We start from the raw sequence: 22213 nt of genomic DNA on the forward strand, positions 1-22213 counted from the left end.
GCTTCCACCACGTTCACCTAAAATCACCTCTGTTGATGTTCATAGCATGTGTGATTAAATCATGGTTTGTTTACACAGAAATGCATATAATGTTCGTTGTTGTGTAGCAGCCTTCAGTATTATCAAGAGTTATTATTATTTACTTCAGGTACACTGGGATAAGTAATCCATGGAGAGGATTTTATTTTGTTCATAGAAATCCTAAACAAGGAGGACAAAATGAGTGATCGTATCACTATTTTTCAGGAAAATATGAGAAAATAAAAAGTAATTAATTTTATAGGCTATTGCTTGAGTGGGGCAAATGACTGCTTCTGAAGTTTCAATCCCAGGGTGATCTTCTACAGTCAACAATAATTTATTCACAAAGAATCAAAATTCTGGCAAGAGAAGCAAACTAACAGCTCAACAGCAGATTAACAGCAGAACTGAGGAAGGAGCGAGTGTCAGGTCTGACATGTTCACACGTGTTCCTCTCTGTAAACTGTGAGGCAATTCAAATCAGTGAAAGGAGCCTGAAGGAGGAAATTCGTATGATGTAAGGTACAACACATACACTGATAGAATTTACTATCAGTTTACTGCGCACGGGGTTCTGAGGATTAAAACTCAGGTGGCGTGCCAGATTTATCTAGAGGAGAGCTGCATGTTCCACCCTAGATACTTGAATGACACTAACATGGGTTGATCAATAGCTGCGTTTTTACAGTGGTATTCATGTTGGTCATTACAGATTCAATATCCAATCCAACTTTATTTATAAAGCACCTAATAAAACACAATGGAAAGAAATGTGATGATGAGATAATTTTCACATCTGTTCTTATTTAAATGACACACATGAAACAATAGGGTGAGAAAAAGTGGTGAAGTAAGATGCACATCTTCTCAACATTTTAGTTTTAACATGTCAAACATCTGGCATCACACTTTGAAGAGACTAGTGCAATGGTGTGTTGAGTCTTAGTGCACCACATTTCTCTTTTCATTGTTCGTTATCACTTCTCCTGCCCACCTTTCCTTGGCACCAGGGCCCCATACAAGACAAACTGATTATTTTAAACTGTACATCATGCAAAGATAGAGGATTTCTAAAATAAGATGGCAGAGCTGGAAATAATATGGAAAAAACAGTAAGTGAAACTTCCATGGATGCATGACATTTAAGGTAATGTGAGAGTTGAAAAGTCAAGTTTCTGTACTTTGATGTATACTTAATCACTGTTATTGAATAACTATGGCACTGGTTAGTTTTTTTTTTTCTTAATTTCAGTTCAGCTTCCTTTCAGTTTATGTTTAAAGTTGTTTCACTTACTTTCACTTTTTTTCTTACCATGGTATGTGAAAAGGTGGACAGCAGAAACAGAAAGAAACAGTGAAACTAAAAGAGAAACAAAGAGCTTTGGAACAACGAGGCAGCAGGAGGACAGCTGCAGTTTAACAGCTTCAACTCACTGACAGGAAACAACATTAGAAACATCATCATCCTCAACTCATCTGCTGCACTGACACTGACACCTTCAACGGACACACCTTCACTTTACCACCAGTTTCAATAAATGGAAACATCCTGTGAGTGAAAGTGTGTGTGAAGGTGTGTATGTGTGTGTTAGTATCAGGATCAGAGAACGACAGCTTTCCTCTGTTCCAGTCCAGATTCACTCTGATCCTCTGGAGCTTCTTCTCTACTGAGAGATCAGTAAACGATGATGGTGACCATGCTGAATATTTACCTGAACCAAGCCCCATTTCCCATAATCCAGCCCATATGTGCTGCTTCCTTTGCACAGACTCTGCTGACACACCCAGTCCCCATCCTTTACAGTCTCCAACTTCAACATCCCAGCTGTGAGTCCCTGAGTTAAAGCCCTCAGAGCCCAGGACAGAGCAATAACTCTCAAACCTCTCTGGATTATCAGGAAGCTGCTGCTTCTCTCCTCCTCGTCTCACACTGGTCAGATCTTCAGACAGGATGAGGTTTGGATTTGCAGTGTTTGGGTCCAGAATGAGAGGAGTGTAGGAGACCATGTCCTTCATGTTGTTCCAGATGTTGAAGGTCAGGTTGCCCAGGTGTTTGGCCTGGTCTATCAGAGCTCCTGAGGGCAGCTGTGGATCATCCAGCAGGGGGCAGCGCTGGACTCTTTCCACTGCAGCCTTGTAGTTGTGCAGGAATGAGACGTCTTCAGCTCTCAGCTCCTCCTCTGTGGCTCTGACTGTGTCTGAAAGAGCTGCTATCTCTCTGCTCAGAGCCTCCATCTTCTCCTTCATCATCCCACTCTTCTGCTCCTCTTCCTCCCTCAGTGCAGCCAGCCTGGCCTCCTCTTCCTCTGCTAGAAACTGGTGAAGCTTCTTAAACTGCTCCTTAATCTGCCTCTCTGTGTGTCGGGCCTGGACCTTAATGTGTTCTGCTGTTTGATCAAACTTCACTTGAACTCGTTTGCAAACCTTTAACTTCTTCTTTAAGGGCTCCAGAGTTTCCTGAAGTTCCTTTTTGTGTTGTTGTGCAGCTTCATCGATGGGTCTGACTCTGTGATTGGTGTGTTTTTCTGAGTCTCTGCAGACGACACACACTGGCTGCTGATGGTCCAGACAGAAGAGTTTGAGTTTCTCAGAGTGCAGACTGCAGAGAGCCTCTGAAGCTCTCTCCTGTAAGAACGACTCACACAGGTTCTTCAAAGCTCGGTTTAAAGGTGGATCATAAACTGATAATTCCTTACAAACTGGACACTCGTGTGTTGGTCTCTCTCTCCACCATCTCTTCAGACAGTCTTTACAGAAGCTGTGGCTACATGACAGAAGAACAGGATCTCTGAAGACCTCCTGACAGACCGGACAGCAGAGATCCTCCTCTGATCTGGAAGCCATTGAGTCTGTGAGTGAAGCTGAAAACAGCAGACAGGAAGTACAGTCAGTCCTGGCTCCCCTCCCTCCTCTACCACCTTCACTGAAACTTCCTTTGAGTCGTGTTTTGCTCAAACTCACATTCAGTGTGTGGAGCGTCAGCAGCTTGAAGCAGCAGTGTTGGAGTTTTCCACGTTTCTCTCCTGTAGCTGGACTCACTCAGAGGAAGCTGCTAGTTTGGTCTGAACTCAGTCTGATCGTCTGTGCGTCTCTCTTTACTGAGGACGAAGAACTTCCTGTTTCCTGGTTTGTCGCATTTGAATCATGTAAGAGGTGGAGCTTCTTTCCTTTGACTAATGTTGCTTCATTCATATTTCAGGCTACTGTAAAATTCACCATTTTTTTACATTAAACTTTCACAAAGCTCTTTTTTTAACTTTTAAAAACAGCTGTTTCAGTCAACTCAACTTTCACTTTGTAGCAACAACTGTGTTGAACTATATACTATACAGATTTTTTGACACACGTATTTTTCCACCATTTCTACCATTCATATTTGCAGAACCTCATCAGGTTGGATCAGACTGTCAGTCCACAGCTCCTTCCAGAGATGCCCATTTGGGTTAAAGCCTGGTTGGCTCTGGTTGGGCCACTGAAGAACATTCACAGAGTGGTCCTAAAGTCATTCCTTTATTATCTTGATTGTATATGTGAGTTTGTCGTCCTGTTGGAAAATGAATTATGACATTATGACTCCAGGTGTGCCGTCATGTTCTCCTTACTGAGAAGTGCATTCCGTCTGGCCAATCTAGCGAGCCACACACATCAAAATAAAGAATTCTGTGCATAAATAATGACTTGTACAATAAATAATGCATTTGTAAATTCATGTATGTAATATTTTTTAAATCATTTTAATGTATTCAAACATTACTAAAGTAACTTATATTTTAATAATTTAATTTTAAATGAAAACATTTTTAAATCTATTTTTTTAGATGAATTTTTAATACAGTCTCATGCAGGAGGTGGGAGCTGTTGTCCATGATGCATGTTAGCTTAGACAACATCCTCTCCTCCCCAACCTGCTTGGTGGACTGCAGCAGACAGTCCAGGATAGAGCTGGCCCTCCTGACCAGTTTATCAAGTATCCCCATCCCTCTCTGCCATTCCTTTTTTTCCTTTTTGCCTGTCCCGTTTGGATCTTGAGCCATCAGAATTGTTGTCTGACGGCCAAGAAAGATGCCAAGTGGATTTACTTTACCAAGTGGATCATCATGGTCCATATTGGTCCATTTGACAGACTGGCGACCTGTCCAGGGTGTACCTCGCCTTTCGCCCTATGACAGCTGGGATAGGCTCCAGCGCCCCCCGCGACCCTGAAAAGGATAAGCGGAAGCGAATGGATGGATGGATGACCTTTATTATAATTATGTATTTATTTTATTTTCGTTTTTTTAAAGACGAGACAGACATGACTGGGGGATAGGACAGGGAGAAAGGATGAAAGACAGAGAGGGAGAGAAGGAAAGATAGAGGGGAGAAGAGATGGTGAGAAACGGGGGAAGAAAAAAAAGAAAGACAAACAAAACACCTGGATCACCTGTATGGAGATAAAAAACCAGAAGAGAAAACAAACAACAAAGATCAGCATAATAAAAACAACACCATCACAATAAACTAGCTAACAATAGATAACAGGCAGAAGAAAAGGAGAGCAATAGAGTAAACAACATCACAATGATACAGTGGGGCAAAAAAGTATTTAGTCAGCCACCGATTGTGCAAGTTCCCCCACTTAAAATGATGACAGAGGTCAGTAATTTGCACCAGAGGTACACTTCAACTGTGAGAGACAGAATGTGAAAAAAAAAAATCCATGAATCCACATGGTAGGATTTGTAAAGAATTTATTCGTAAATTAGGGTGGAAAATAAGTATTTGGTCACCTCAAACAAGGAAAATCTCTGGCTCTCACAGACCTGTAACGTCTTCTGTAAGAAGCTTTTCTGTCCCCCACTCGTTACCTGTATGAATGGCACCTGTTTGAACTCATCATCTGTATAAAAGACACCTGTCCACAGCCTCAAACAGTCAGACTCCAAACTCCGCCATGGCCAAGACCAAAGAGCTTTCGAAGGACACCAGGAAAAGTATTGTAGACCTGCACCAGACTGGGAAGAGTGAATCTACAATAGGCAAGCAGCTTGGTGTGAAAAAATCAACTGTGGGAGCAATCATCAGAAAATGGAAGACATACAAGACCACTGATAATCTCCCACGATCTGGGGCTCCACGCAAGATCTCATCCCGTGGGGTCAAAATGATCATGAGAACGGTGAGCAAAGATCCCAGAACCACACGGGGGGAGCTGGTGAATGACCTGCAGAGAGCTGGGACCAAAGTAACAAAGGTCACCATCAGTAACACACTACAACGGCAGGGAATCAAATCCCGCAGTGCCAGACGTGTTCCGCTGCTGAAGCCAGTGCATGTCCAGGCCCGTCTGAAGTTTGCCAGAGAGCACATGGATGATACAGCAGAGGATTGGGAGAATGTCATGTGGTCAGATGAAACCAAAGTAGAACTTTTTGGTATAAACTCAACTCGTCGTGTTTGGAGGACGAAGAATACTGAGTTGGCCACAGCCCTGTCATCCAGGGCATGAAGCAGGAATGGAGGAGATCAAGGCTCCAGGCATCCAGAGGCCCCCAGAACACAAGAGACCAAGGAAGACCAACAGAGGGGCAGCCGCGCCACTGTCCCAGAAAGAGCTGAGGAGAGTCCCAGATGAGGGGTCACTCAGCAGCCGCGGAGCAGAAGCCAGGGGGAGTTGCAGTGACGCACCCGGGAGCTCCGCCGGCAAACAGCTCTGCCAGAATGACCGAGCCCCAGGCTCCAGGCCACGATAAGCAGCCACCAAGGAGTGAGCCGGTGTGTACCTGGACGCCCACCCCCAGACACAAAGAACCACCAACGCACCGACACCTGAGGGAGTCCGCCACTGGCAGGGAAGTGGTGGTGGGGGGAGATAGGCCTCCAAACCTTGGAGGGCCTGAGGTGTCCCCAGAGAGGTGGCGTCTGATACCCAACCTGACATATAGACACAGACATACAGGCACACACAGATACAAACATCCATTCCCACCCTCATGCTCTCATATGCACTCACTCCACACTCAACCAACGTGGAGACAGACATAGAGACGCTGTACGCACAATCACACTCCCCAAGCGTACTCTACGAACCGGGTCTAGGTACCCTTGCCCCTGGAGGGGGGAACTGCACCCAGACCCAGGTGGTGTTACCCTTTTCCCTGCGGTGGGGGGAGGCAGACCGCCCCGACTCCACAGCAGCAGGGAGGCCCCACATTCGAGACCCCAGTCGGATGGCCAACTCCTCCTCCCGCCCCCCCGCTCCAAAAGGCCGCAGAGAATGGGGGTGTGAGAAGACTCCAAACCTCCCTCCACCCGCTCATTGTAGTGTTGATGCATGTGTGTTCTAAGGTGCATTTAAAACCCAGGAGGGCTTGGAGCTACCTGCCAGAGAGCAGCAGGTAAGCGCATAGTCCCTCCTGCTAGCCCTCAATATCTACGTGTATTTAAAATTGAGAGGTGGGCAACGACACCAGGGGTGAGGTGTACACCCTGATGGTCTTCTGGATGCCGTGTAGCGTGCCCACCCCCAAGATCCTATATGTATGTGTAATGAGAGTGTGAGTAATGTGAATGTCTAAGTTGTGGGATAAAATTGAGGCAGAGGCAGCCAGAAGGGGACAGAGGGGGGGATGCCTCCCCTGCACCCCGGTGACACACCTTTACCCCAAGGCCTTGCATGTGTGGGTGATTGTGGTGGAACGGGAAGAGGGAGGCAGCGGGAGATTGGGAGGGAAGGAAGGGAGGGGCAAGTGACCTCTCCCTGGGGCCAGCTCCCCCGCTGACCCCAGTAGGCACCCCCATACTCTGCAACCCGCCAGGGAAAGGGGGCCCAGGCCCATCCGGACCGGGGCCCAGTGCAGCAGCGTCGCCCGGCCCCACAGAGCCCGGGACAGCCCACCTGACCCCACCACAGAGAAAACTGCACCCACCCCGCCATCCACTCATCTTCCAGACTACATAAGACAATAGACGCCCAGGCTGAGATCTTCCTTCACCTCTCCTGTATCTCCCCCTCCTGCAGAGAGTTCCTGAAGAGCGGAAAGCTCCTGCAAGATGTAACAGCCTCCCTGTAACCCCGGCAGCACACCAACCAGTACCCAAGCCCCCAAGACCCAGCCAGGGCCCCAACCCAGAGACGGAGTGCCCAAGAACCTCATGCCCATCCCGAACCCACCCAGGGGCAGCCAGGCTACCAGGTCAGTAACCCACGTCCATCAGCACAGACTCTCCCCTAGCCCCGCTGCACGCAGCCGCGAGGAGACCGTCACCTAAGAGCCAACAGAGCCCCTTATTGGACATGACCGCTACCCTGGGTTGAGCCTTCCAAGGAAGATGCTCCTGGGGAACCCCCCCGATGCCCTAAGCCTGTCCCTCTCTGCCATTCTACCACTCCAGCAGACCATAGCATAGAAAATAGCAGACACCACCACAGTGTCGTAAAATGTCCTTCGGAGAGTCCTGTTCACCCCGAAAGATCTCAGCCGCCGTAGCAGGTGGAGACAGCTTAGACCCTTTTTTCAGAATGCATTTGTGTTTGTGGACCAGTCCAGTTTGTTATAGAGGTGAACATCCAGGTATTTGTTGTACTCCACTGTTTCAATGTCCAAACCCTGGATGTTCACTGGTGTGATAGTACTAGTAAACCTGAGATAGTAATTTCTGTAGGATGAGTCATTTTACTCTCTGTGACAGTGCGTAGCCCACCGCAACAAGCGGCTGTGCCTCCACTAAAGGAAAATCAACCCCTTTTAAAAGCATGATTAAAATATAACAAACAATTAAGAGTAAAAAAAAAAAAAAGACCATAAAACAAGGAACAATGCCAGTCCATAAATGATTGAAAAGCAACAACAAGGCTACAACAAGATAGTGCAGTGTGTAGGCCTGTAACACAAATAGTCATCCAGCGTCCACCCTACTATACACCAAATTGTAGATAATACATGAGGATCCTACTTACCACCCCCTAACAGATATACATAGTAAGCGATTGCCAGGGGAAATGAATTCAGTCTGCAATACTTAACAGCCTGTGATCTTTGCCACCTTGAACAGGGATGAGTGAAAGAGTGGACCACAGCTGTTCCTTATTTTATCATCATGTCAATAAAGCACAAGGTTCAGTTAGCTTTGCACAAAAATAGAAACGTCCTCTAAAGAGCTACTTTTTGAGTACATTTCAGAGCTGTACTTTTGTACTTTTACTTGAGTAAAGAAGTTGAACCAGTACTACAACTTTTACTAGAGTATTTTTTAACAGTGTTTTTTTTTTTTTTTTTACCTTAATTCAAGTACAGAACATCTATTCTTTTGCCAACTGCGGTTTAACTAATAGATTAAATAGATCATTCATTTTCTCTAAATTCGAGATGCAGTTTATTTTGTGTTTTGTTAATTTTTTTTCTGAATAATGTGAAAATTCTTAATTTTGTGACACACCACTGGCAGGAGGTCCTCTTGTAGCTGCAGAGAACCAGTGTTTTTGCAGTAACTACAGAGGGTGACTTTTTTCATGTTTTGGATGTTTTCCTTATTAAGAAGCTGAAAGCCCAAAGTGGGCATGACTGGGAACCCTGGTGATGGGACCTTCTGTGTGCGGTGGTTATCCACGTACGCCTGGTTTGACTGCACCTTAGTGAAAGTGTGTAGAGGTGAGACGCTCTGAACCACGTGTGTCTGAAGTATAACGGACCTGGGTGCCTCCTTGGTAATCATTGTAGTTTTGAACTAGATATGGGTGAAATTCCCAGGATGGCAATGTCGGGTTTTCCTTGTAAAGCTTTTGAGCTTGCAGTCACCACACCACCATCCTAGTATGTGTGCATCGTGCTTTTTTCCCCCTCACCATCGCCACTCATGCACAGTAGCATGTTAAAAATAATTATGGGAATCATAAGAGGACAGGTGATTACTTTTTGATCTAGACTTATTTAAGTGAGAGGAGTCCGAGCCCAAAGCCTGACTCACTGCCATTATTTCACCGTGGACTTTTGGAGATAAGCATCAACTCTCCCCTGAACATTTTTACACTTGGAAAACAAAAACTGTCACATCTGTAGACCAATCGCTTTAAATATTCATGAATTTAAAAGTAGGCGGTTTAAATTTTAAATTTTTCCGTTTCCAGCCTGTCACAGAAGCCTGTTCGTGTTTGTAGAGCTGTGTACACACATTTGACTTTGTATCTACACTTTGATCTACACAAGATTACACTGTGACTGTATTGTTTAATCAATAATACTGAGTTTGTTTACTGGACCGTTTATGCCTCAGTTATACCAAAATAATTAAGCATTCAACTTATCACAACTGTATAATAAATAAACTACATACTAGAATATCACAACCAGTGACTGTAGAAAACATTGATCACAGCAGATTAGCACCACTTCGTTTTAGCTCTCAATTAACGCCTTACCTCTCTATTTCATACAGGGTGCTCTGAGCACATAATCTACATGTTGTGCTTATGCAACTGCACTAGTGGAGTGTGCGCTGTTGGTCACCGTGTGTGGACATCATCCATGTATTGCACCTTGTCCAGTGACCTAGGACATAACACAAGAGCACACAGGCACTTCAAAGGGTTTGAAACGTAACATCGCAACAGAGAGAAACTTCACGAATTCTCACTTATTAAGTTTGTGTGTTTACATCTTCACTTTTAAGCCACTGAAGCTACATCAGCCTGTCTGCTGTGGAAACATCCAAATAAGATTTCAAAGGGTGCAGCTCCTCTCACAGCAGCACACGAGCCTTCATCAGTCCTTCAGTACTGGTCTTTATTGGAAAAGTGGCACGCATCATCATCATCATCATCACTAATGACTGACAGTAACACTGGTCCTGCTGACACACACCCACGCACACACACACCCACACACACAGCTCTACAGTTTGTCCTATGTAGGAAAAAAGATAATGGTATGAGGAAGAGGAACGGCATCATGGGAAACGTAGGAATAAAAAAGTGTTTTATTTAAAAAAAAAAAAAAAAAACAATCTTGGGGCTTCTGGTGCTTAAAAGAAGTCGAGGTCGTCCGGAGCGTCGAGGTCTCTGTACTCGATGATGGAGCGAGGGTCGCCTCGCATGCCCCTGCAAACAAACACACACACAGTGAGATAACTGATGTGATTCATACACTCCACTGTGTTGTCGTCACGGCGCATGTTCTTTACCTGCTGTTTCGCTGTTTCCCAGAAAACCCCCCGCCGCCTCCTAAATGACCTCTGAAGTTGTCATAGTTACCCCGCCCAGCTCCAAACTGGTTTGGTGGATGGTGGAGTGCACCGCCTAAAACACCCACACACACATACACCTTAAACGACTGCATCACTGCACTGAAAAAGCAAAGCTGAATTTTTTCATTTTAAATACTTAATTAAATTCTATTATGTTTGTGTTTATATACACCTGGGAAACCGGGCATGGGTGGTCTGACTCCAGGCGGATATCCCAGAAGGCTCTGCTGCTGCGGCGACTGTCCGGGAAATCCTGGTAAACCCGGAGGAGCGGCTAAAGGCGGAGAGAAGGAAACGCATCAGAAAAGAAAAAACAGTAACGTGAATAGAAGGCAAAACAGAGTCCCAGGGGCACAACCTGGTGAAGGCGGTGGGAGGGGCTTGTTCTCAGGCAGGGCAGGTCTTTTAGCGTCCAACAAGAAGTTGTTGAAGAACTCAACCTCCTGCCGGACACCGGTGACCTTCTCGCCGTGCTTGTTGAGAATGTGTTTGCGCACAAACTCGGGAGCCTTGAACTTCTTCCCGCTCAGAGGACACAGCCACTTGTCTTTGCTGAGCTCCTGAGTGTTGGAGGACAGGAACTTCTCCACCTGCACAGGTGAGACACACAGAGGAGGGAGGAGAGCTCGTCATTGGGACAACTGTTTACACTCACATGTACACACTGTGTTTATGGTGGTTTCTATGAAAAGGTCGTACGCTGTTAAAAGGTCATTCCTTCTATAGCTGCAAATCTCTATTGTTTTTTTTTATTTCTGAAATGCCAAATGAATTATGAATACAATCCTGAATTAACGACACTTAAAGTGGAGATATACACACCGACAATACAATGTTTAATTTTATTTTGACAGCAAAAAAATAAATAATAATAATAATAAAAAGGTAACATTGCATGTGTTTTTCTTGTTTTAATGAGTAATTATGAGAATTTACTTCCTTCTTCCAAAACATTTTCTTGTAGTTGATGAGGAATAATTAAGAAAACAAAATTAGAACTTGTAAAATCAAAGACAAGACTTGATCTGAATCGTTTTGTGATAAGCTGCAGCTCAGGAGGTCGTCTAATAATCTCAAAGTCAGTAGTTGGATAATATGAAGGGCTTTTATTGTGAAAGGAACAGGAAGTAGCACTTTTTTCTTTTTCTTTTGCACATGTGGGACACATCTGTTGGCGGGCGGTGTGTCATACCTCTTGTTCCGGGTCTTTCTTCCCCAGCCTGGTCGCTTCTTCCTCACTCAGAGTCTCAGAGGGCGAGAGCAGCGGAGCCAGGCGCTCCTCGCACATCCGCTGGTGTTCACTCACTGTCCAATCAGAGCACAGCAACACTAACGTCAACTTTGCAGCCGTGTATTTGGAGCTGTAGTTCGAAGTGTTTTGAGATTAAATAAACTAAAAACACGTTGTGATGTGTTCGAGTTACAGATCATCATACCGCGAAATTTTCCATAAAGGTTCAAAGGCTGCTGTGACACACCCCAGGTAAGTGTGTCTTATTCACAGGTGAGAAGGACTTTATGCGTCTCTGGTTTCTAGGAAACCACGTCCTGTTTTCCTAGAAATATACCATGAACGGCTGATCTGCAGTGTATGCGCGTGCGTACCCTCAGTTGCGGTGATCTTGCCCACAGGCAGGGGTCCTCGAACGTGGATCAGCCCGCAGCGGTGTGGCATCTCATCCTCGGCGGGATACTCACAGAAATTATAATAATCAACAGAGTGAACCAGACGCAGGTAGAGCAGCAGGCGGTCCAGCACCTGTACACACACATGCACATGTAAATACACGCTTACATGAAGCAGGCAGCGCCTGATCTACATGAAGCTCCTCCCACCTTCAGTAGCTTATCATCTGTCTCCAAGGTGACGTCAGAGGAGGCAGGGTCCTTGGCGTCACCGGCGTCATCGGTGTTGCACCCAGAGGCGCCGATGAGCTCCTCCTCCTCTGCGCTGACTTCCTCTATCAGGTAATCTGTGATGTTCTTCAGGATGGGGTTGGTCTCCATCTACACACACACACAGAGGAATGATGTCAGTCCTGAGGGGGTTATGGGTAATGCAGTGCCCAGATAGTGTTTGACTGACTGGTGCTTCTGACTCTGAACCCTTGAGCCTGAGCACATTTAAAGACCGCACCTGTCCGGTCCACAGCTCCCCTCTCTGGTCCAGGCTGTGGACGAGTCGGGCCGACAGTCGGATGTCGTTCCTCACCACCGGTTTGTGGTGCGTCAGACCGTTGACGCTGCGAACCCGCCGGCACAGATCTCTGTTCACCACCGGAGCGAGTTCACAGTCTCTGAGCTGCAGACAGCATAGAGGAGGTTATAATCACCCATGACACACCAGTGTGTGTGTGTGTGTGTGTGTGTGTGTGTGTGTGTGTGTGTGTGTGTGTGTGTGTGTGTGTACCCGGATGTTCTGCAGGTTCCAGCACGTCTCCTTGATGTTCACGCTGCGGTCAAAGGTCACCCAGCAGCGCCTGAAGAACCTGAAGCACAAATATTTACTGAAGCTCAGTTTAAAGAGCAACGCTTCCAAATCCATGCTTTTAAAACCGCTCGATAAAAAAAAGAAGCGTGGTGCGGGGCAGTTCTTAGATAAAGCGCCTTAAACACGTGAATACGTCTCGATCCATAGGCAACGCAGTGTTGAGTGGTGAAACTGTATTGTTGTTCATATTCATGCTAGAAAATGCTAATTTTACTGGAGAAATAATTAAAATTGGTGCTTTCAGGACAAAACTTCATGTGATTCCTGAACTATAGTAACAGTGTCGTCCTGCTTAGAGAAGAATATCGTTTTTCTTTGGAGGACGCCGCTAAAGACCTGACTTCCTGTATAAATGCAAACGGCAAGTGAAATGATGCTTTCAAGGAACGTTTTACTGAAGGACAACAGATTATAAACTTGCATGTTTCATGCATTGATAAGAATACACGGTGTTTGATGTCCTATCCTATATACATACATATATACATACATATATACATACATATATATATATATATATATATATATATATATATATACATACACATATATATATATATATATATATATATATATATATACATATATATATATATATATATATATATACACATATATATATATATATATATATATATATATATATATATATATATATATACATATATACATATATATACATATATATACATATATACATATATATACATATATATATATATATATATATATATATATATATATATATATATATATATATATATATATATATATATATATATATATATATACATACATATATATATACATACATATATATATATATATATATATATATATATATATATATATACACACATATATACATACATATATATATACATATATATATATATATATACACATATATACATACATATATATATATATATATATATATATATATATATATATATATATATATATATATATATATATATATATATATATATATATATCTGGTTTATTTATAAACAACTAAACAATCTGCTACACTTTACATATCAGTCCTTTAATGGCAGATGAAGCTGGGAGGAGCTGATGCAGGTGTCGCGACTGCACTTTTTTGTTCTCACCTCCTCTCGGGCTGAGGGTCCGACAGCGCCACCCGCAGGAAGCCTGAGTATCTGTGACACAGCTGCAAACACATGAAGGAGGTTAGCAGAGAGCCAGGTGATGTGCACAAGTGTGTTCTAACTTGAACCTCCTAAGACCCGAACTCTTCCATGACATGCATTTTTAATTCCTCTTTGATATCTGGGCACATTGGGACCCGATGAATGTAAAAACAAAGAATTACCAGATTTTCTTTTTACCTGATTTTTGTTTCTAAGAACAATAAGAGCCACGTATGAGGATATACGTTTAAAATTTCAATAGAACAGTTGCAGTATAAAGTCCTCGTAAGTGGATATCAGGCCCTTGTAGAGCAAAATTGAGTATTTTAGTCTAAATAACCCAAAATGTGATGTCCACATATGTGTAAGTCAAAATCACAGCTTTCAGCTTCAACACCACAAACAAAGAAAGTTTCTGAGCTAAAAAAAATGTTCTGGGTAAAAATGATATTTTACTTCGAACTATTTATAAGTTAAATAATAAATAAACCAGTTCATGGTGCAGTATTTCATAGTTCTGCACAGTTTTGTTTTAAATGGTCAGATTTCTCCCAGGGAGCATGAACACATTGCAGTGCTGGTTCATTAAAAACAACCTAATTTTTCTTGCTGAATTCCGACTATAATTAAAAACCTTCCTCCTTTGTTGGTTTGTCATTATTTACTTGTCCAAACTTATTTTAATAACGTCCTACTCTCTGGAGGGAGGAGCCTAAACAGTGCCAACCTATAGGTTTGAAAAATGAGCTGCAGTTCCTCAAATGTTAGTCTGAGTTTAGCAACAACTGCTTCACCCTGTAAAGGCATGTTTTCTTACAGCTGTGATCTCATCCTTGGACACCTCTGGCGGGATGCTCCTGATGAATAGGGAGGTGGTGAGGTGGAGGGGGCGGGGCTTGGGTGGAGCCTCCTTCTCCCTCTCTTTCCCTCGCTCTTTACGACGCTCTGAAACAAACCAGCAAAACACTTCAGACTGAAGTCTGAGAAGTGTTTCAACATTTCAGAGTTCAAAAAAAGAGTTTAAAATAAATACCATCCTCTCCGTCATCCTCCTCTTCCTCCTTCTCCTCGTCCTCATCCTTCTCTCCATCAGAGTGGGAGGAGTCAGAGTCGGAGGCACTGCCCTCGCCGCTGTCAGCAGAGAGGCTGCGTTTCCTCTTCCTGCCCTGAGAGAAAGAGGAGGGATTAACAATGCGATGTAACATTAAGGACCATCAGCATCAGCGACAAAAGACAAACGACTCACTTTCTTGGTCTTCTTGTCTTCTTCCTCATCTTCTTCTTCTTTCTTCTCCTCTTCCTCCTCCTCCTCGTCGTCGTCCTTCTCCTTCTTCCCGTTACGCTTGGCGTCGGCTGAGCCCTGAGAGAGGAAAGAAAATAGGATGGTTAAGGTCAGTCTGAACGCCGTTGTGTGTCAGGATGTGATTATTTAACGTAACACTGAACAGACTGTCACTCAACCCGTGACCTGTTTCTTCTCTACAGTAGTTAATAATTCAATAAGTCATGTGACCCAGACAGGAAGAGACTGGGTCCAGTTCAGTAAACTGAGGATCAATGTTCCCTCTAATTTTTCATGTGTCTGAGCGAACACACAAACTCCCTGAGCGTCCCTTGGACCACTGTGAGCAACAGCAGACGTGTTCACTGTGGTCACGCCAGCATCGAATCCATCCAAGTTACTTGTTTATTAAAATAATCAAATTACAACATTTACATTTATGATAGACTACTTTTAATTAACTGCTTTAGCCCACTTACAATGAAAATTTAAAAAGATCTTGTTCATGACCTGTAGCATGTTAACACTATTGGAAGTAAAAATAACTTGAACTCCAATTTTGAAAACACAACTTTTACAGCTCTAACTTGTATCATGAGTCTGAGTCTGGGAGAGAGTCTGTAACTCTGTCTGCAAAATACAGTAAATAAAGACCAATGTTGAGCAATTAATTATATAGTTACTTCTTCAAAAAAGTAGCTGAGTTTTGCAAATAACAACAATAACAATAAGTTTTTTGCAGCTGTTTACCTAAAAAAGCAGCCAAGGCGTTTTTTAAATAAACATTTCAAACTATTTACAGAACAATCAGCTGTTCTGCATCAGATCTGATGCCACACAAATTATTTGTGCCGCTCCAAAAAATAATTTCTGTCCACTATGAGATGAAGGAGAACAACAGCCTGATACCTGCAGGCCTGACAACAGCAGATGTATCACTGCTGTAACACCTGTAACATTCAGCAGTCGCCTCATTGTTCTGACACACACAACAAAACTATTGACTACACTACACACTAACTACACACTAACTACACAAGATTTGAGCTAAAAATCGCAAATCTCTCACATCTCAAAGCACCGCCGTCACTCCTAAAACTTCCCCCCGTTTCTTAACAACTAGATGCCACGTTGCCATATCATTTTTTGATTGGTCGACATGGTACATTTTTCCACCAATAGGAAAGGCTGGGTTTTGTTTTTGTTTTTGCTCACAGGCTTTCCAGCGTTTTCCTTATAAAACGCTGTTTTTACCGTTTCTCCCGCAGTAAATATAAACAACGACAGTATTCAGGAAGAAAACCAAACATTGCAGATATTTTTATCATAACTCTGGTTTTACGTGGCCGATCAACACAATTTAAAAACTGGTATAAAGTCCACACTTTGTCCGTCTATTGTTCGTCTGTCCTGCTCACATCTCCAATGGTTGTTCACGTTGTCATTAACGTGGCTTCACTCCACATCAGCCGCTTTGCTAAAACACCAGTGTCGCACATAAGGACGCTGTCATAGCCTGTCGACCACGTTGATTAGCTGCGTATATACGAATGTAAATCGCATTATTGGCTGGACTATGGGATAAGGTGGCATCGTTCTAATCCCATACAGGAGCAGCCAGTCACTCACTGACTAACACTGCAAAACAGAATTGTTAACGTTTTAATTTTAATTTCAATTCAGGTTAGATTTTTTTTGTGCGCAGAGACGGTGCCAGCAGTGCGCACGCGCGCAGCTTAGAGGGAACAATGCTGAGGATATTCGAAGACGTCACCTTCTCTGTGTCTTTGTTATCGCCCGCATCACCGCTCGCCGTCTCCTTCGTCTGAGTTACAGTCGCCTCTGAGCTGGTCTGACCACCCACGCTTCCTCCGCTGGGATCTGCCTGACTCTTCTCGCCTACACCTCCTCCTCCGCTCGCATCTCCACCGGCTCCTGCTGCATTCACCTGAACCTCGAGGACCTGCAGGTCAAAATCGGTTCCTCCCTCCATCTTTATCACAGCTGCACAGAGACACACAGGTTAAAGACTTTATTACATACAAACCCCGTTTCACTTCACTTCCTGTCCAGTTTACCTGCATCGAGGAGTTTAATGATGGCAGGGGCGTGGTCCATGTCGAGCGATACGTTGTCCAGCCAGTTGTTGTCCATGAGGAAGAGGAAGACGCCGAGTCGGGTTTTGAGGGCGGCCAGAGACTCTGCCTTCCTCGTGGCGATGTCATCGGGGTGGTACTTGGAGCGGAACCACTCCTGCTCTTTGTGCTGGAGGAAGAAGTCCTGCAGCTGCTGCCGCCTGAAGTCCAGCTTGTACTGGTTGTAGCGCTTCACGGACTCCGTCTCGTCCACGCTGTCCTCCATGTTCAACAGGAACTCCTGCAAACGCATCACAGACGTGATGTCATAACCTCGCCAAACAGACGCTTTGATGCCTCCTTATTTTTTTAAATCAGAGACCCACCTTAAAGCTCCTCATGGTAGGAGGACCGGGAGGAGGGAGGTCTGGATCCACCATCCCCAACCTGAGACACAAAACTCAGGTAATAAATAATCCAGGTGAAAACTGTTGGAGCCACTAGGGGGCAGAAATGATTCTGACTGAGCTCACCTGCCCTGCAGAGGGTGGCCTCCATGATGTGGGTGAAGGTGAGGAAAATCTGGGTGCCAGCCCTGAGGCCCCGCCCCTGGAAATGGAGCCCCGCCGCCTCCGTATGGCAGGTCGTAGCGGTACGGCTCCCCCCTGTGGTCGTCCCTGAGGGTGAAACGAGAATTATTAACCACAGCAGGAACACGGAGCAGAACCTGAAGTCTGCAGCTGCTTCTCTCACACAGGCCTCACCATTCTCTCCTCATGCGTTTGTGCTGAGGGCTGATGTGTCTGGGCGGAGAAAACCTCTCTCTGCGGCCGCGGTCATAGTCCCGCCTCCGCTCGCGGCCACGGTCCCAGTCCCTGAAACAAACAGAGAGCTGACATCACACAGTGGACAAACCTGTCGGGATGAAGTCGGCGACTTTCTTCAGCCATAATAAATCCTGATGACTCAGTTTCCAATAACATGTCTCATTCATACGCTGATGTTAGGACAGATGTTTACAGCTGGATAACAAACTGTATGAACTCTGAAACAAATGTGTCAGATGTGATTAGGGATAAGTACGGCGTGCATAAAGAATACAGCTGTGTGGGAAACTTTTCAATGTTAAACAAAGGACCACATCACTGCACTACTACATCTATGCCACTAGATGGCAGCAGCTGCCTCTCTGTGACAGCAGCTCTGCAGCAGTTTGATGCAGTAAATGAGCCTCTGTAGGTTTAGGCTGAACTCTGACTGTCAGATGCGTCGGCTCATCAGATCTTTCTCTCCGGATTAAAAACGAATAACGATCGGAATGGTCACCAGCTCCCACCTGTCGGGCCAGTCGTCTCTCCTCCTCTCCTCGCGCTCTCGTGACCTTTCCATGTCGCTGCGTTCCCGCCTGAACTTGTCCCGCCTCCTCCGATCCAAATCGTCATCGCTGTCTCCCATCGGTCTAAAGGAGCAAACAGATATTGACATCAGGGATTCTTTCTGCATCATTCAGCAACTTTAAATCACCAAGTATGAAGGTGTTCAAATAAATAATTGTTCAAACTGTCAAAATAAACCTTAAATAAATTCAGAGAATTATGAGAGTTTAGTTAATTAATGCACATTAAGAGGCTCTGTGAGGCTGAAGGTGGCGACTGAAAAACCTGTAAATTCAATAAATTTACACCAACGCAGGACCAAGAGAAGCACAAATCTCCCACACTAGATTGACTCCCATCACCTCCTGCCTGCAGGTTTAACGCTCTAAGCGCCTAAACCCACACTGACTCCTTAAGGTGTGTGAAATCCTCTCAGGGGTGTAGCCTAATACCTTCTGCTGCAGGTAATAAGCGCACTTAATGTCCTAAACCATCGCCACTCAGAGGAACTGTGTTTTATTTTTCACATCAGGAATGAAGATTTTTGATCTACTTTAATGTCATCTGCTGTGACGGTTCCTGACTGTGTTTATCAGCGAGGAAAGTCTGTCCAGAAGCCGGAAATTAGGGGAAAAATAACTATAGGTGATGGGAAGTGGGCGGGACCCATGGTAAACTTTCAGGTGAGTGAGTGAAAAGTGAGCTCTACCAATAACGGTAAAGAATCCAGCTGATTGTCATGTAACATAGTAGTGAGTGTAATTATAACCACGTTATATGTCAATCAACAGTTCTTCACTCGGATTGGTGGTCACTTCAGTCTCTCACAGCTATTCCTTTAAAGTCGAATGAGGTTGTTGAATGTCACTTTGTGTTTCCAATATTTGCATTAATTTTCTTTCACACCAGATGTGAACGCTGCATTGAAGCAGAAAATATTTTGATTCTATTTTGCTTAATTGTATTTAATGATCCAGTTTAGTCTCTCGACTTTGGCCACCACTCATCGACTCTGTATTAGACCCTCAACCATATTCTGAATCTCCAGCAAAGCACTGGACAGACTCCATCATATCCACAACTCCGCTGTCATAAGAAGTCAAGACGCTTCACCCGTTGCCTGCTGGTGGTGGTCAGAGGGCCCGGTGGCGCCAGTGTTTGGCAGCCTCGCCTCTGTCAATGTGCCCCAGGGCGGCTGTGGCTACAATGTAGCTTACCATGAATGGGTGTACACTAGATGTGTAAAGCGCTTTGGGGTCCTTAGGGACTAAATAAAGCGCTATACAAATACAGGCCATTTACCATTTATAAATATTAATTCAAACTCCGCTTCTGCGCTGATATGTTTACTTCACTCACTGACGTGCTTTTCATGCAATTCACGTTGTGTAGAATTCTAAGAGGTTCAATGTTTAATGTTCTTACTTTAGCTTCAGGTTTTACAAATTTTCCTGAGACGTGCAGGAGATCTTGAATGAGAAACCACAGAGCCTGACCGGTCTGTTGCTCTCACAGAAAAACTGAGATAGGAAAATCAACATTACTGAGGAAATAAACATCCTTAGCTGAAACGCCCCTCTGCTTAACAATCATTCTTATGCCCTCTTCCACTTCTGCTAATATAAAAGCACATAAGCAGCAGTGTGTATCAGCTTAAACATCGCTGCTCTTTCACAGTTTATCTTGAAATATTTATTATAAACTCTGTTTGTTTATGTGACTCCTCACTGATACATTGGCTGCTAATTAGCCTGCTAGCTCCTGTCCTTGAGTTCTTTAAAAGCTTTTAATTTAAGGACAGGCTCGTCGCAAACTCCCGGCAGCCCCAGATCGTTAGGAGACGCAAATATTAAGGGTTTAAAAGTTTTCACTAAGACAAATCAAACGCTACCATTAGCAGCATATAGCATTTCATAGCTAACGAAGCTAACAGCTGCTAATTAGCTCGTTAGCACGGAGCCAGATGAACCTGTTCACAGAGATGTATCCCTCCGCTTCGGCCCCGCTACTTTATCTGTGCGTATTTTTGAGTTTAAGGTGTTTTTCTTACCTGAGATTTGTTGTTTTAAACTCAGAAACAAGCCCGTCACAGCTACCAGCAGCCGCACAGTTATCCCGCCGCCAGCTCCAAGAGCACAATGATCCAACGACAATTCCGCTTCCTGTCACTACCGCTCGTCTGTCCAATGACAATGCGCCGCCTCGAGGTCAGACTGGGTAAATACACACACTCGTTGAAATAAAGGGGTCGTGGCGTTTTATCTTCACTTCTAGGAAGCTGAGAACTCTTCTTTGTTTTCCGCGAGAATTGTATTTGGCCAGCTGTGCCATTGAACTTCAGTTAAAATTTTAACAGCACAAAATTTAAAGTTTTTTAAATACTCCAACATTATGACATTTTCTGCTTTCCTGCAACATGTCACCCCTTTCTATCCAAATCTCCAAGAACCTCACTGAGATCAACTGAGTTTAAGAGATAATAAATATGTGAAAACATTTTCACCTCTTCTAATTCGTGAATGACGATCAGGTTAGGGTTGATTGTTTTACTTAGCAGAGTTTGTCAATTCCTCTCTATTGTCCCATCACAGCATGTTTTTTTTTTAAATTTCAAAATTAAAACAACAATCCTAATAATAATTAGAGACATCAGTATAAAAATCTAAGCTGCCAAACTACCAGATGTGTGTAAAACAAACCATCAGGCCTGATCGATGACATCCCAACCCAAGTTTGAGTCACGTGAACATTGACTGTGATGATAAAATGAAAAAACAGCTCGTCATTGTTTCCATCAGCGAGTAAAAGACACTCTGATGCCGGTCACGCTGCCATGATGTGAACTTATTTACAGCACACAGACAGATAGATCTGGTAAATAGATACACAAACATATGTGTACTAGAAACACATGTATACAATAGCACAGGAGACAATAAAGTGAAATAAAAGTCAACATTTTACTGCCACGTTGATCAAGCAGACAGAGCTCTGAAGTCTTTTTAAATGAGAAATCAAATATAATGCATAGTGAATGTGTAATGCAACTCATATACCTTTTCTCTGTCTTTAAAGTGATGATAAAAACATATTTAATGCAAAAAAAAATATCATGAGCATCCAAACATCTTAGATCATAAATCCAGACATCACTTTTATAGTGTAGCTTTGAGCGGAGGATTTCTCAGTGTGATCAAAATCTGTTGTCTCTCCTTCCTGTTTCTTCCTCAGCTATTTAGCTCTCATCTCTAATGAGAGGGAGGAAGAGGAGTCGGGGATGTGCAAACTGAGAAATGAGGACTTATAAACAGGTCATAACAGCATTTCACTGTTCAGTCGACTCCTGTGGATGATGCCTCACATACTCTGCACTGTTGAACAAAAGCAACAATGGCTTCTGATCAGATCTATAAAGTTTTATTTTAGTCGTTCACATTGGGCAAATGTAGCCTTATGTCACTCTTTTGTGTTTTATTTAGCTTTTTACTCAGTTTTCAAAGTAATATTATTTAGAGTTCTACTTATTTATCTTCAGGTTCTTTTAAAGTGATTTCTATCATATTCTAATACTGATTCTCCACTAGTTTGTT

The 22213-nt window shown here is 43.7% G+C and overlaps 2 protein-coding genes across 2 annotated transcripts; both read right to left on the reverse strand.

The window, feature by feature from the left end:
* Positions 1-334: 334 nt before the first annotated feature.
* On the reverse strand, positions 335-2876 carry LOC113019735 (nuclear factor 7, brain-like). The gene has a single exon (XM_026163555.2). It carries the CDS (start codon positions 2863-2865, stop codon positions 1489-1491), a length of 1377 nt encoding a protein of 458 aa, XP_026019340.2. The 5' UTR covers positions 2866-2876; the 3' UTR covers positions 335-1488.
* A 7081-nt stretch (positions 2877-9957) lies between these two features.
* Positions 9958-20827, reverse strand: LOC113019656 (serrate RNA effector molecule homolog). Its single transcript, XM_026163432.2, has 20 exons — positions 20674-20827; positions 18584-18706; positions 18012-18122; positions 17781-17924; positions 17634-17694; positions 17251-17548; positions 16947-17176; positions 15137-15250; positions 14924-15056; positions 14708-14835; positions 13849-13910; positions 12653-12731; positions 12380-12544; positions 12079-12249; positions 11848-12001; positions 11435-11547; positions 10601-10832; positions 10415-10516; positions 10180-10294; positions 9958-10096 (listed from the first exon to the last, which is right to left on the reverse strand). Exons 2-20 carry the CDS (start codon positions 18700-18702, stop codon positions 10021-10023), a joined length of 2607 nt encoding a protein of 868 aa, XP_026019217.2. The 5' UTR covers positions 18703-18706; positions 20674-20827; the 3' UTR covers positions 9958-10020.
* Between the last annotated feature and the right edge of the window lie 1386 nt (positions 20828-22213).

This window comes from Astatotilapia calliptera, chromosome 3, assembly GCF_964374335.1.
Source record: "Astatotilapia calliptera chromosome 3, fAstCal68.1, whole genome shotgun sequence".
Lineage (NCBI taxonomy): Eukaryota > Metazoa > Chordata > Actinopteri > Cichliformes > Cichlidae > Astatotilapia > Astatotilapia calliptera.